The sequence below is a fragment of the Dendrobates tinctorius genome, unplaced genomic scaffold, assembly GCF_039654945.1.
Source record: "Dendrobates tinctorius isolate UK_male_01 unplaced genomic scaffold, ASM3965494v1 ptg000420l, whole genome shotgun sequence".
Classification (NCBI taxonomy): Eukaryota; Metazoa; Chordata; class Amphibia; order Anura; family Dendrobatidae; genus Dendrobates; species Dendrobates tinctorius.
This window is the reverse complement of record NW_027362084.1, coordinates 284,662-298,944: the sequence shown is the minus strand read 5'-3', so window position 1 is coordinate 298,944 and position 14,283 is coordinate 284,662. Positions and strand designations below refer to the sequence as shown.

Below are 14,283 nucleotides of genomic sequence, written 5' to 3'. Positions count from 1 at the left end.
ATTATTTTTGCATCGCTTTATTTTGCGAGCTATAACTTTTTTATTTTTTCGCTGATGATGCTGTATGGCGGCTCGTTTTTTGCAGGACAAGATGACATTTTCAGCGGTACCATGGATATTTATATGTGTCTTTTTGATCGCGCGTTATTACACTTTTTGTTTGGCGGTATGATAATAAATCATTATTTTTTGCTTCGTTTTTATTTTTTAAGGGGTTCGCTAAAGGGGTTAACTAATGGGACAGTTTTATAGGGCGGGTCGTTACCGACGCGGCGATACCTAATATGTGTACTTTTATTGTTTTTTTTTTTATTTCCAAAAAATGGATTTATTGGGGGAATATTTTTTTTTTTTTTCTAATTTATTTGGCGATTTTTTTTTTTTTATTTTTTTTTTTAATTTTAACACTTTTTTTTAATTTTTTTTTTTTAACTTTATTAAATAGTCCCAGGTGGGACATCACTGTCCTGTGACAGATCGCTGATCTGTCACATCACAGATCACTGTCACAGGCAGTGCAGAAGGCTTCCTCATGCCTGCGCTTTGCAGGCACTGAGGAAGCCAGCTTCCTGCAGGCCCCCGAAGGCCCCCGTCGCCATCTTGGATTCGGGGACCTGCAGGAAATGAGCCCCCCACAGCAGCGCTGCACATTGCGCTGCCGTGGGGGGCTCAGGGAAGCACGGAGGGAGCCCCCTCCCTGCCGATGCTTCCCTTTAACCCCCGGTACACAGCGATCATGTTTGATCGCGGTGTGCAAGGGGTTAACGTGTCGGGGGCGGTCCGTGACCGCCCCTGACACATTGTGCCGGGTGTCAGCTGTGATAATCAGCTGACACCCGGCCGCGATCAGCGGCGCTCACCACGTGGGCGCCGCTGATCGCAGTAGACATGCTATCCCGTCCATGGGCATAGGGGCCCAGGTCCCATGAAAGGGATAGTACGTCGGATGGCAGGAAGGGGTTAATGCACCCCATGATCCTGTTTGCCTTGGCAGCCGCTGCCTGGCACTGGCTGCTCCAGGTAAGTTTATCATTAACTAGGATCCCCAAGTCCTTCTCCATGTCAGATTTACCCAGTGGTTTACCGTTCAGTGTGTAGTGGTGATATTGATTCTTTCTTCCCTGTGTATAACCTTACATTTATCAGTGTTAAACCGCATCTGCCACCTTTCGGCCCAAGTTCCCAACTTATCCAGATCCATCTGTAGCAGAATACTATCTTCTCTTGTATTGACAGCTTTACATAGTTTTGTATCATCTGCAAATATCGCTATTTTTACTGTGCAAACCTTCTACCAGATCGTTAATAAATATGTTGAAGAGGATAGGTCCCAACACCGACCCCTGCGGTACCCCACTGGTCACAGCGACCCAGTTAGAGAATATACCATTTATAACCACCCTCTGCTTTCTATCACTAAGCCAGTTACTTACCCACTTACACATATTTTCCCCTAGACCCAGCATTCTCATTTTGTGTACCAACCTCTTGTGTGGCACGATATCAAGCGCTTTGGAAAAATCAAGATATACCACATCCAATGACTCACCTTGGTCCAGTCTATAGCTTACCTCTTCATAAAAACTGATTAGATTGGTTTGACAGGAGCGATTCCTCATAAACCCATGCTGATAAGGCGTTAAACAGTTATTCTCATTGAGATAATCCAGAATAACATCCCTCAGAAACCCTTCACATATCTCACCAACAATAGAGAGGTAGACTTACCGGCCTATAATTTCCAGGTTCACTTTTAGAGCCCTTTTTGAATATTGGTACCACATTTGCTATGCGCCAGTCCTGTGGAACAGACCCCGTCGCTATAGGGTCTCTAAATATAAGAAATAATGGTTTGTCTATTACATTACTTACTTCTCTTGGTACTCGTGGGTGTATGCCAGATGGCGCCAATCTGTTCATTTATAATTGAGGACACTTAACATAGTAACATAGTTAGTAAGGCCGAAAAAAGACATTAGTCCATCCAGTTCAGCCTATAAAATTCTGTCAGAATAAATCCCCAGATCTACGTCCTTCTAAAGAACCTAACAATAACTGTAAGATACAATATTGTTACGCTCCAGGAAGACGTCCAGGCCTCTCTTGAACCCTTCGACTGAGTTCGCCATCAACACCTCCTCAGGCAGGGAATTCCAGATTCTCACTGCCCTAACTGTAAAGAATCCTCTTCTATGTTGGTGGAAAATCCTTTTCTCCTCCAGACGCAGAGAATGCCCCCTTGTGACCGTCACCTTCCTTGGTATAAACAGATCCTCGGAGAGATATTTGTATTGTCCCCTTATATACTTATACATGGTTATTAGATCACCCCTCAGTCGTCTTTTTTCTAGACTAAATAATCCTAATTTTTCTAATCTCTCTGGGTATTGTAGTTCCCCCATCCCCTTTATTAATTTTGTCGCCCTCCTTTGTACCCGCTCTAGTTCCATTATATCCTTCCTGAGCAACGGTGCCCAAAACTGTACACAGTACTCCATGTGCGGTCTAACTAAATGGCCTATTTTTTAAATTGGGCTTCATGTTAAATAATGTTTGTTGTGGGGTTTTTTAAATATTTTTTTGCTGTGGTTTTTTTTCAATATCACAATCCATATTGAAAATAAAAATGAGAAATCTTCCAATTTTCAAACTGGCCACTGGGGCTTTTTTAGACTCTGACTTCCTGTTTCAGGAAACAACACATGTACATAGCAGCAATGGTCAGACACGACCCCTATTTTATGTATTGAAGAAACACATGTCATGCAAACACTTTTCTGATAAAGGGGTAGTGAAAATTAGACCCCCGATTTAATGGGATTGTCCTGTCCAGCTATAGTGTACAAGTCTGCAATTACTCTGTGATTGTAGACTTGTGAATCCTTACAAGCACGCACAGTGCGGGCTGTCATGCATAATCACAAGTATGCAATTTGCATACATGCAGTCACCTGCCGACTAGATGTGCACGGCCTAGCTCTATACATGTGAATTGAGTGAAGTCAGATATGTCTAGTTGGAATGTGGATAGGAGTATGTAAATCGCCTACTTGTAGTCACAAGGCTGCCCACTCACAGCAGTGGGTAATCCTCACTCTGTGATGATTCACAAGTCTGCAGTCACATAGTGTGAGGGTCCTGCTCGCAAGCTTACAATCTATAAGGAAAGGGGGGACACAATGGGTAAAAAGTTCTATAATAGGTCCAGCCATCATTATACTGTATATAGGGGTTTTCAAATAAGTGGCATGATTCAGTCATTAATCAGTATCTGTCTAAGTTCAGTTACCAAGTGCTATTAGGTGCAAGGAGGATGTGGATACAACTGAATAGGAAGGGCCAGAGTCTTAGGAAATTTTACAAAGAAGGAACAGGGAACAGATTAGTGAAGTGAGGTGGTAGGCTTTTCTAAAGAGATGTGTTTTGAAAGCATGCTTAAAAATGTGGGGGCTAAGTATTAGTCAGATCATCTGGGGTAGTGCATTCCAGAAAACTTTTGCAGCACATGGGAAAGTGCGAGGTTCGGATTATGGAGGATGTTAGTCTTAAATCAGTTGTAACATGGAGAGCACGGGTCGGGTGGTAGAGAGAAATGAGAAAGGAGACATAGGGTGATGCAGAACTGTGGAGAGCTTTGTGAGCGAGAGAGATTAGTTTGTATTGTTTTCTGTAACGAATGAACAACCAGTGTAATGACTGGGATAAGATGGAGGTATTGGTGTAGCTGCTGGACAGAAATACGACCCTGGCTGTCGTATTCAGGACAGATTGGAGAGGAGAAAGTTTGAGCGTGAGACCGATCAGTAGAAATTTGCAGTAGTTCAGATGAGAATGAATAAGAGTGACATTAAGAGTTTTTACAGTTTCAAGGGTGAGAAAAGGTCGGATTCTGTAGATGGTTTTAAGAAGCGGATGACATGACCGAGTATTGGATATGGAAAATAAAGGAAAGTTCTGTGTCAAACATGACTCTAAGACAGCAAATGTGCTGCTTGGGATCTATGGTTGAACATCCCAGGTCAACTGCAATATCAGTTATAGGTAGGTTAGTAGAGGGAGGAAACACAAGAAGTTCAGTTTTGGAGAGATGGTGGTTTCAGAAAAGAGGAAGGACATAATGTTGGAGACAGTGGACAAACAATCCCCGCTTTTTTGTATTATGGTGGAGGTGATGTTAGGAGATGAGGTGTATAATTGACTGAGTGTCATCAGCATAAATATGATACTGGAAACCAAATCTAGGTTCAGTGTAGAGAGAAGAGCAGGGGTCCTAGGACTGAACATTGAGGGACCTCGACACTAAGGGGAAGATTAGAGGGGTAAAATGCAGTGAAGGAGAGGTCAGAGAGGTAGGAAGAGAACCAGGATAGAACAGTGTCCTAGAGGCCGAGAGAGCAGAGAATTAGTGAGGAAGACTTGTAATTCTAGACATTTGTTTTGTGCTTTTTGCTCCTCATCAGTGCAGAGTAGGATACTGATCTTTGAGGTCTCAATGGTAAAGTTTCTAATTGAAGAGAGCTTAAAGCTGGATGATTTATACACCAGACAATGCTTCCTGGGAAAAATGAAATGCAAAAAAAACACTTCTAAGAGTAAATAAGCTGTCTGGCGCTAACCATTAAAGAATGTCACCCCTTAAATCCATGTTGACCCTTAAAGGTGCTCATTTGAACGCTCTTCTATTTAGTAAATGCACTGCCGGGCAGACAGAAAAGGGCCCCTGTGCAAGAACAATATATGAGCCCTTTGCAGCCCAAGAGTTCCTAGAAATGCATAATTGCACCTGCTTTGGAGGTAGAAATGGGCCCTCTTACCTCTTGGGCTCCTGTGCGGCCACACAGGTAGCATCAATGATATGGTCGCCCCTGCGTAAATGTGTGGCGTACATCATGGTAGGCATTTCACGTTGTCAGTTTTTGACTAACAATCGTAGGGGGGCCTGTAACACTTAAATGGTCATTTGGTGAGGGGTTTCCTGATTTTACATGTTCTGGTTGACATCAACAAAGCCTGCTTAAGCTATCCACACCGTAATCTAAGGCCTAGTTTATATGTGTGCTTGTATTTCAGTTTTTCTGTTCCATCATAGGACCTGAAAACTGAAAATCAAGGACTTAACGGACAGCATCAACACAAATGTGAACCTCAGCTTTATGGTCCCCTATATGTGTGCATCCTCCACTAAGGGCTTTATTGGCTGTCGTTTCCCAGTTGCTGTTGAAATACTATTTATTTCTACCCACTTTTATAGCCATAAAAAAATGTAATTTTATGCCGTCAGCTATTTGAGATCTATTAAATCCAGTGCAGCCGATGACAGCTGTGAAATATTACTCTCTCCTCCAATGTGGCCATCGTGTTTTACGGCATTCCTTTGCGTTTAATTCCCTTCTTTTGTTTTAAGATTACACAGCTTTAGCATGGTCAGTAAAAAGTCCCTGGGAAGTTAGTAAAGCGTATAAATGTATTGATTAGCTTGGAGTTTGTACCGAAATAGGAATTTGCACAGTTCTATTGGAAGTCATGCAGCTTCTCGGAATGAGAGGAGATGTTTATGGCAGGTTTGGTTCCATTTGTGGAAGTTTAGAGCTGGAATGGTAGAGATGTGATTTGATAAATATCTAATTCTCCTTAAGTTTAAGGGAAAGCTGCTTTAAAAAGCTTTTTGGAGATGTCAGAAGTTAATATCTTTGAGGGTCTATATCTAAGGACTAAAATTATGAAGCTAAGGGTCCTCAAAGCATAGAAACAACCCTACTCTTTTTCCTCGGTAATGACTGTTAGACCAAGGAAGAAATGAAAAGAAATTATGGACACGATCAACGATCAGCATGTACGTTCCTATTCCTAAGCAGTTTTGGTGCTGAAGCCCCAAATTTTGGTCTGGAACAGAAGATTATTTGATATTCTTCCTTAGATTCCTATTGATGCTCGGAATAAAAGGAAGATTTATCTGCCCAAACCACCTTTGAAATCCTGGAGGTGATGTACATATCATGGAACCTGGTTGGAAAACCAATTGATATCCTTGGCGCCATTTAATTTGAATCCCACATTGCTGGATATTTTAAGCCTTATTGCCCCCTAAAATTGTTAAACACAAAAAAATAACCCTTTGTTCAGGTAGAAATTGACTAAACAGAGGTTCTACAGAACTAGACCTCGATCAGTCAAGTGTTTAGTAGACTTAGAAAGGAGGGATACCTAAAATAATATTATGCAATTTTTCTAAATATTTTCGGGTATGCATTTAAAGTGAACCGACACGTGAATTATGTGTCTAGTCTTTAGTTTTAACCGCATGAGTGCCATTGGGTTGTTTTACAACAAGAACCATGCGGCTGGTAAATGAGTCCTGAACGAGTCCCTCAATGACCGTAAAGTTTACGTAGGGTGTTTATTATTACTACTTGGTTGGACTAGTTAATTTTAAGCACGGCAATGAAAGGCACGACTAAATCTACATCTGCTATAAAATGACGGCCATTTTCAGAGCTCATCTGCTATTGTGACAAAAGCGCAGAATGTTCCGATTTCTATGCTGCAATCAGGTGCCCATTGTCTGGGTAATCTTAGGTATCTTGGTGCTGTACCGCCACCACCTAGTTTTTATCAGGGAGGTAGCATTACATGCTCACACACCTGTATAATAAAAAGAACTTCAATGAGACCAATTTCCAGATGCGTAAAAGCTAATGAATATCCCTCAAATGTCAGTGATTTTCTGCCCATTGTATGGCGAGATTGATTTCCAGGATTCCTGCTGGAGAGTAAGCGACACATGCTTTGGTCTAATGAACAATTAATTTCCATCTCCGGAATGGAATCTTAATTATAGTGGGATGTTGCCTTCTGAATTGATTAAGTAAATACGGAGGAATTAATGTCGCATTGCTTACCAGCGGTGGTCCTCCATAATGTATTCAGAACCTCTAGAGTAGGGCTTCTCTTCTCTATGAGCACCTCACCTGCCAATCTATGGCGATGCCTTGGTTAGACAACCATGGACATCTTTTCAAAAGCAAGAGCATGTCGTGAGAGTGCAGCAGATAATATTTTAGGTCCTACACTACCAACCACGAGTCAGTTTCCCTCTAACATTGTTCTCTATACTAGCCATAATATCTCAATTAAAGGCCATTGTTCTCCAGTGAGCAAAACACTTTTTTTATCCTCCTGCCACTTTCTCGGCGCCTCTGTTGGGATCAAAGCATCATGTCTTGAAATTATGGGACTGTTCTTGTGAATTTGGGGCACATAAGACTTGGGATGGCTTCACAATTTAGTCAAGTATGGCTCTAGAACACCTAACACCTGAGGCAATGTTCCTTATAAGACCACTCTAAAGGGGCCAGGAACCATTTAGCATAGAAAATGGGCCCAACAAGCTCTGTCTGGAGATCCCCCTTAGGATTCTCGAAGAACCCACTCAGTAATTGTAAACTGTGAAGCTCCACAGCTCAGCACCTTGTATGCAGTCAAGACAGGAATAAGCTATTTTTCAGGTCGCAGCGGCACCTCCTTAGCTATTGGGCCCGTTTCCAACTGCATAAAAGCTATTCATATGGTTTCTGTCTCACCCCCGCCCCAGAATGTGTTATATTTTCCATGTCCTTTTTTTTTTTTTTTTTTTTTTTTTTTTTTTCTTCTTTTAACTCCAAAACTGTGTGTGCTGATTCCCAATCTAAGACCACATCAAAGTGCACCTGAACTTTGATGTGGTCTTAAACCAGCTGAGAGAAGCTAAGAAAAGTGCAGTTCTCAGCATCCTAGACTCTAAACAGAACCAGCTCATCGACTGATCCTCGGTTACTTGGGTTGTAAAGGTACAAGTCTTCGCTCACCCTGTGAGTGCAGACTTGTGAATTCTCACATCGCTCGCGCTGCACGTATGTGATTTGCATATATACAGTCACATGCCAACTAGACGTATGCGACCTTGATCAATACAAGTGTATTGAGCGAGGCTGGACATGACTAGTCGGAATGTGGCCGGAAGTATGCAAATCACATACTTGCAGTCACATGACCACTTGCTCCCGGGACCAGAGAATCCTCAGCGCAGTACCTACGAATTGAGGATTCACAAGACTGCAGTCACATAGTGTGACTGCAGACTTGTAGTTAAAGGCCAGACAACCCCTTTAACTCATTCTGTTGTAAGCACTTGGCTGAAAAACAAAGATCCTTTAATAGCCAAACATTGCAAAAATTACCGTAGTTTTAGCCCAAATTACTGATGCATTCAAAGACTCAGTGATAGGGAATTTAGATTGTGGTGACAGTGATGATGTCTGTGAAGAGCTGCAGAATATGATGGCGCTACAGAAGAGCGTAAAGTAAAAAGAAATAAAAAAAAGTAAGTAAAATAAGATTGAGATTCTGTAGGGATGAATCATCACTGAAGTAGTTTGTCGAACCAGCCGTGGAGTCATGCTACCTTTCTCTCCAACAGGCGGTCAGTATTAGTCTTGGGTAACTTGGACGAGTAAGTGATGGGGGAACAGGCTTAGACTTGGGTCATATCTCCTTTATTTATGCCATTTCTGTTGATGTCCCTTAGATCGGATGTGTGTGGCCGCTTCTCACCTCTTCTGTGTTTAGCGCCGTCAAGATGTTCACTTGATTGTCACTAGTGTTGATCGAGCATGCTCAGGTAAGGTGTTGTCCGAACATGCTCGAGTACTAAGAGTGTCTTCGGCGTGCTCAAATACTATGTTCCAGTCCTTGCGGCTGCATGTCTCGTGGCTGTTGGACAACCGCAACATATGCAGGGATTGTTTTGTGGCTCTCGAAAAGCTGCGAGACATGCATCCGCGGGGACTGGAACATAATATTAGAGCACGGTGAAGATACTCTGTTAGCACTCGAGCATGTGGATAACACCTTATCAGAAAATGCTCGTTCAGCACTAATTGGCACTTCTCTACTGGGTACAGCAAACACTAAATGTAACTCCATGTGATACAAAACGCCTTGTAAAGAGGCAAATATGGATGTTCCCTGCATCTATGATGATGTTCAATTGCTGCAAGGACAGTTTAGTGACAGGCTGATGGAAATTATTCTGTATCCACTCCTAGAGCTGTGTATTACGATGGCGGATGTACATAACGCCAATAGCGCAGATTAAAAGGAGCGTGCTTGTTTTCTGCGAAGGTGTAAAAGTCACCAGATATCATTATCTGGCGCTGCTGTTCATCTTGCTTACTGTCACTGTACGGCTCCTGCCAGAGAAATGATTTGCAGATTGTCTAATTCATATTTGTTTTTATGCATTTCTTTTCTTTTTTTTCTTTTAAACACAATGACAATTCTGTCACTTAATAATAAAAACTAGACTAGTTCATGTAGTGTCATAAGCACACAGTCATATCAGGCAATACAGTATCGTATACATCCCAAATCTACAGGCGGCCATTTTTCCGATAATTGTAGGGGGTAGCAATTCAATTTAAGGTCTTATTAATCACTTGTAATAACATTTATTTTTAGGGGTTTATTTTGTTTTTTGTTTTCTTTTAAGTCTACAAAAAAAATATCATTTCCCTCTGGAAAGGGTCAATAAGCTGCTGGTAAAGCCATATCCGGAATCAAAAGCCACCCGTTTCCGCCACCCGCTTCCTTATGCTTTCCAGATAGAAGCAGGAAATGGTAGTGAAAAAAGTAAAATATATATACACTCACTGGCCACTTTATTAGGTACACCTGTCCAACTGTGTGTTAAGACTTAATTTCTAATCAGCCAATCACATGGCGGCAACTCAGTGCATTTAGGCATGTAGACATGGTCAAGACAATCTCCTGCAGTTCAAACCGAGCATCAGTATGGGGAAGAAAGGTGATTTGAGTGCCTTTGAACGTGGCATGATTGTTGGTGCCAGAAGGGCTGGTCTGAGAATTTCAGAAACTGCTGATCTACTGGGATTTTCACGCACAACCATCTCTAGGGTTTACAGAGAATGGTCCGAAAAAGAAAAAAAATCCAGTGAGCGGCAGTTCTGTGGCCGGAAATGCCATGTTGATGCCAGAGGTCAGAGGAGAATGGGCAGACTGGTTCGAGCTGATAGAAAGGCAACAGTGACTCAAATTGCCACCCGTTACAACCAAGGTAGGCAGAAGAGCATCTCTGAACGCACAGTGCGTCGAACTTTGAGGCAGATGGGCTACAGCAGCAGAAGACCACACTGGGTACCACTCCTCTCAGCTAAGAACAGGCATCTGATGGCTACTTTCAGCAGGATAATGCGCCATGTCATAAAGCTCGAATCATCTCAGATTGGTTTCTTGAACATGACAATGAGTTCACTGTACTCAAATGGCCTCCTCAGTCACCAGATCTCAATCCAATAGAGCATCTTTGGGATGTGGTGGAACGGGAGATTCGCATCAGGGATGTGCAGCCGACAAATCTGCGCCAACTGTGTGATGCCATCATGTCAATATGGTCCAAAATCTCTGAGGAATGCTTCCAGCACCTTGTTGAATCTCTGCCACGAAGAATTGAGGCAGTCCTGAAGGCAAAAGGGGGTCCAACCCGTTACTAGCATGGTGTACCTAATAAAGTGGCCAGTGAGTGTGTGTGTGTGTATATTTATATATATATATATAAAATTATAGCGTTCTATGTCCTAAATGTCTCTATGATGGAACGTCACATTCCTTTTTTAGTTTGTTTTACAATTTGTCATATAACAGATTTTATGAAATGTGCTAATTAGACTTCCTTTTGTTACAGAGTTAAAGAAACAGGTGGAGAGCGCAGAACTGAAGAACCAGCGCCTCCGGGAAGTTTTTCAAACCAAAATCCATGAGTTCCGCACTGTGTGCTACATGCTGACCGGATACCGGATTGACATCACTACTGAGAACCAATACCGTCTTACCTCCATGTACGCTGAACACAAGGAGGACAACTTGCTTTTTAAGGTATGTGTCATCGTAGAATGTTAGAGATGGAAGCTACCTCCAGGTCATCGTGTCCAACCCCCTTCTCAATGCAGGATTCACTAAACCATCTCAGACAGATGTCTGTCCAGCCTCTGTTTGAAGACTTCCATTGAAGGAGAACTCACCACCTCTCTCGTGGCAGCCTGTTCCACTCATTGGTCACCCAGCATTTTTCTGATACCATTCTCCATTCCCAAGTAGAGCGGGAAGACGTTTTAATCCAGTACTAACCAACTTTTCTTTGGAGCTTATAATATTGGTGCACACCATTGCCATAAAGGAAACTATGACTATGTGCAGGACATGTGTCATGAGATGAAATGCAGCTAGCCTCAAGATCCGATGACTAGTGTTGAGCATACATATGTAGTATGTATGTTGCATGTAGTATATATGTAGTATGTATGTAGTATGCATGTTGCATGCATGTAGTATATATGTAGTATGTATGTAGTATGAATGTAGCATGTATGTAGTATGTAGTATGAATGTAGCATGTATGTAGTATGTAGTATGAATGTAGCATGTATGTAGTATGTAGTATGAATGTAGCATGTATGTAGTATGCATGTTGCATGCATGTAGTATATATGTAGTATGTATGTAGTATGAATGTAGCATGTATGTAGTATGTAGTATGAATGTAGCATGTATGTAGTATGTAGTATGAATGTAGCATGTATGTAGTATGTAGTATGAATGTAGCATGTATGTAGTATGCATGTTGTATGCATGTTGTATGTATGTAGCATGTAATTTTTTTTTTTTTTTTTTTACATTCAACACATTAGCCGGATAATGGGACTACTACTGTCCCATCATTGGCTAATGTGTCAATCACTGTCATGGTAGCAGGCATCGCCCGATGGGACTTGTAGTCCCATCGGACGATGCCTGCACAGACCCCCGAAGCCTGCACAGCCCCCCGGCAGGCCGGCACAGCCCCCCCGGAGCCTGCACAGCCCCCCGGCAGGCCGGCACAGCCCACCGGAGCCTGCACAGCCCCCCGGCAGGCCGGCACAGACCACCGGAGCCTGCACAGACCCCCTGGCAGGCCGGCACAGCCCCCCGAAAGGCCCGTACAGACCCCAGAGAGGCTGTACAAGGGAAAAACAGGATTTTTCTTATTCCGATACCGGAAGTCCCATAGACTTGAATGGGACTTCCGGTATTGGAATCGGCGATACCGATACTTTTTTTTAAGATCGGCCGATCCATTCCGATCCGATACTTTGAAGTATCGGACGGTATCGCTCAACTCTACCGATGACATCTCAAGGCGGTAACAGCTGGCCGTTACTGACGGAGCAAATCGTTTTGCAACACCTAGTCAAGCAGCCAGGTAAAAAAATCTATGCGACAGGAACCCCGAGAACCACCCCGTTCCTCACCACGGTATCCACACTCTTCTTTTGGTTAGCCATCCTGGTGAAACATCATCTTTGTGGCTGTACACACTTGACACGTCCGCGTGCAGCACGCCAAATAATTAAAGAAGAGCCGCGGACGCAGGGAGGTATGAGATGGTCCTCAGGGCACCCGTCTAACAGCTGCCACATCACGGACCCGGCTGCTGGACACAGTTCCTGCTAATTAATTCACTTTATTGGCCATACTTTTTGCCTCCAGTGGCAATTGCAGTAGAAATGTAGTATTACATGTTGGCCATCCAAATGATTGGCTGACAATTGTGTTTAAAAATGTGCTGTGGGCTACCAAAGCGAGCATTACTCTTTGTTAGTAGTTTTTTGATTTGATTAATAAAAAGGGGCTGAAGCAGGGAACCCCCCTCTGTCATGGGGGCGATGTCTTATTGTAAGAATCGGCGACTCCTCTCTGACATCTATTTGCTTTTTTAGGTGATTGATTTATTATAACAAACTAAGTGTACGATTTGACATTTTTGGAAAGCTTTTGCACAAAAATTTTACTGGCTGCTAATTGGTTACATGTTTCCGTATTTCCAGCGCACGCGCAACTTACCGTACTTGCGGACAATGCGTGATGTTTGTATGTAGGCACCTATGGTGTCACGCATTGCAGATGGTCGTTTGAGTACCGTTTTTCATTAACATTATTCTTGGCAGACCCTGCTTGTGTTGTATTGGTGAGCTGACGCAGTTGTTTGAGTGATGCTTTTCCTGGATATTCCCAGACATGGCTTTCAGATTTACAGTGCACGTTTACTCACCACAAAGATCATATACATCACCTGTGGAATTAGTGGTAAGGATTGGGTGATTTCGCTCAGAACACTGGCAGATGCTATACGTTGATAATCTATTCCATGTTTTAATTTGGTAATTATATCCATGCATTATAAAAGGCTTGATTCTCCAGCATTCACTCCCCTGAGGAAGCCGAAAAACCAGCGAAACGCTTAAGGGCACTTTTTCCCAATCTGATTTTTTAGAAGGGTGGCTCTTGCAATATCTTCTTGGCTCTCTGTATGTCATCTTCTTTTCCATTTTGTAGGATTTTTACCTTGATACCATTACTAGCTATTGTTTTGTTTTTTTCAATCTCTGCTCCATTGCTGGATATAGTGTTGCATTTTTTGCACACATTTGTATATATTAGCACTTTATGCCTCATCTAGGTTTATAGATTGGACCTAACTTATTACCTCTTTGTGGTGTTTTTTCCACAAATCATAAGGCTCCATGTGTGGGTGTTTTTGACCATACGGAGGTCAGACACTAATGTGTTCTTCGCACTCGTGTGTAATTTAACGCCATGTCTCTCTTGTATAAATAATTGTATAAAACAGACTTCTGATATTAACTATTTACCTTGATGAGTTGTGGATGTGCTTTCTACAGTGGATTCTATCTCATGCCATTTTGCCTATTCTATCACAACCGGTAAGATAAGTATATGGCGGTCCTCCTGGAAATTATTTCATTCTTATTCATCGATCTATGTAATGTTACCGCTGGTGTAATGTAATCCTATAGTAAGGGCAGTACTAGTCTCGTAGTTAATGGTGGAAGCCGGTGATTTTTCTTTCTTTTTATTTGTGACAAAGGCTAAAGATGTATTGAAGTGGAGGAAAATCGCTCGTGGAGTAGAGGCAAGGGGGAGAAACAATGTCAAGCGCAGGTCACTAATTTGTAATCTAGTCAGCAGCATAATTTCAGTCCCAAGCAATGCGTGGCAGGGTCAGAGCCCGAGAAGGCTGCAGCTTGGCTTGCCTTGATTTCCAAGAATTTCCATCGAACACGCTCAGGCAAACACATAACATATATTTTTTCCGACACGCTGCCATTTACATTCACCCCGTTCCCCCTCCAACAAATTGCAACCAGGCTGTAAAATCAGAAGCTCTCGCCC

The 14,283-nt window shown here is 42.5% G+C and overlaps 1 protein-coding gene across 4 annotated transcripts in view; it reads left to right on the top strand.

Moving 5' to 3' along the window:
- The window catches only part of LOC141076507 (mitotic spindle assembly checkpoint protein MAD1-like), a 620,485-nt gene that overhangs the window by 459,848 nt on the left and 146,354 nt on the right, over nt 1-14,283 (top strand). For 3 of the 4 annotated variants that reach the window (XM_073563984.1, XM_073563988.1, XM_073563986.1), the window contains one exon: nt 10,739-10,929. In XM_073563984.1, the coding sequence (XP_073420085.1) occupies nt 10,739-10,929 (191 nt within the window). Of the gene's footprint in view, nt 1-10,738; nt 10,930-11,003; nt 11,230-14,283 lie in introns of those variants that run through there. The other variant, XM_073563985.1, reaches the window with a different exon arrangement.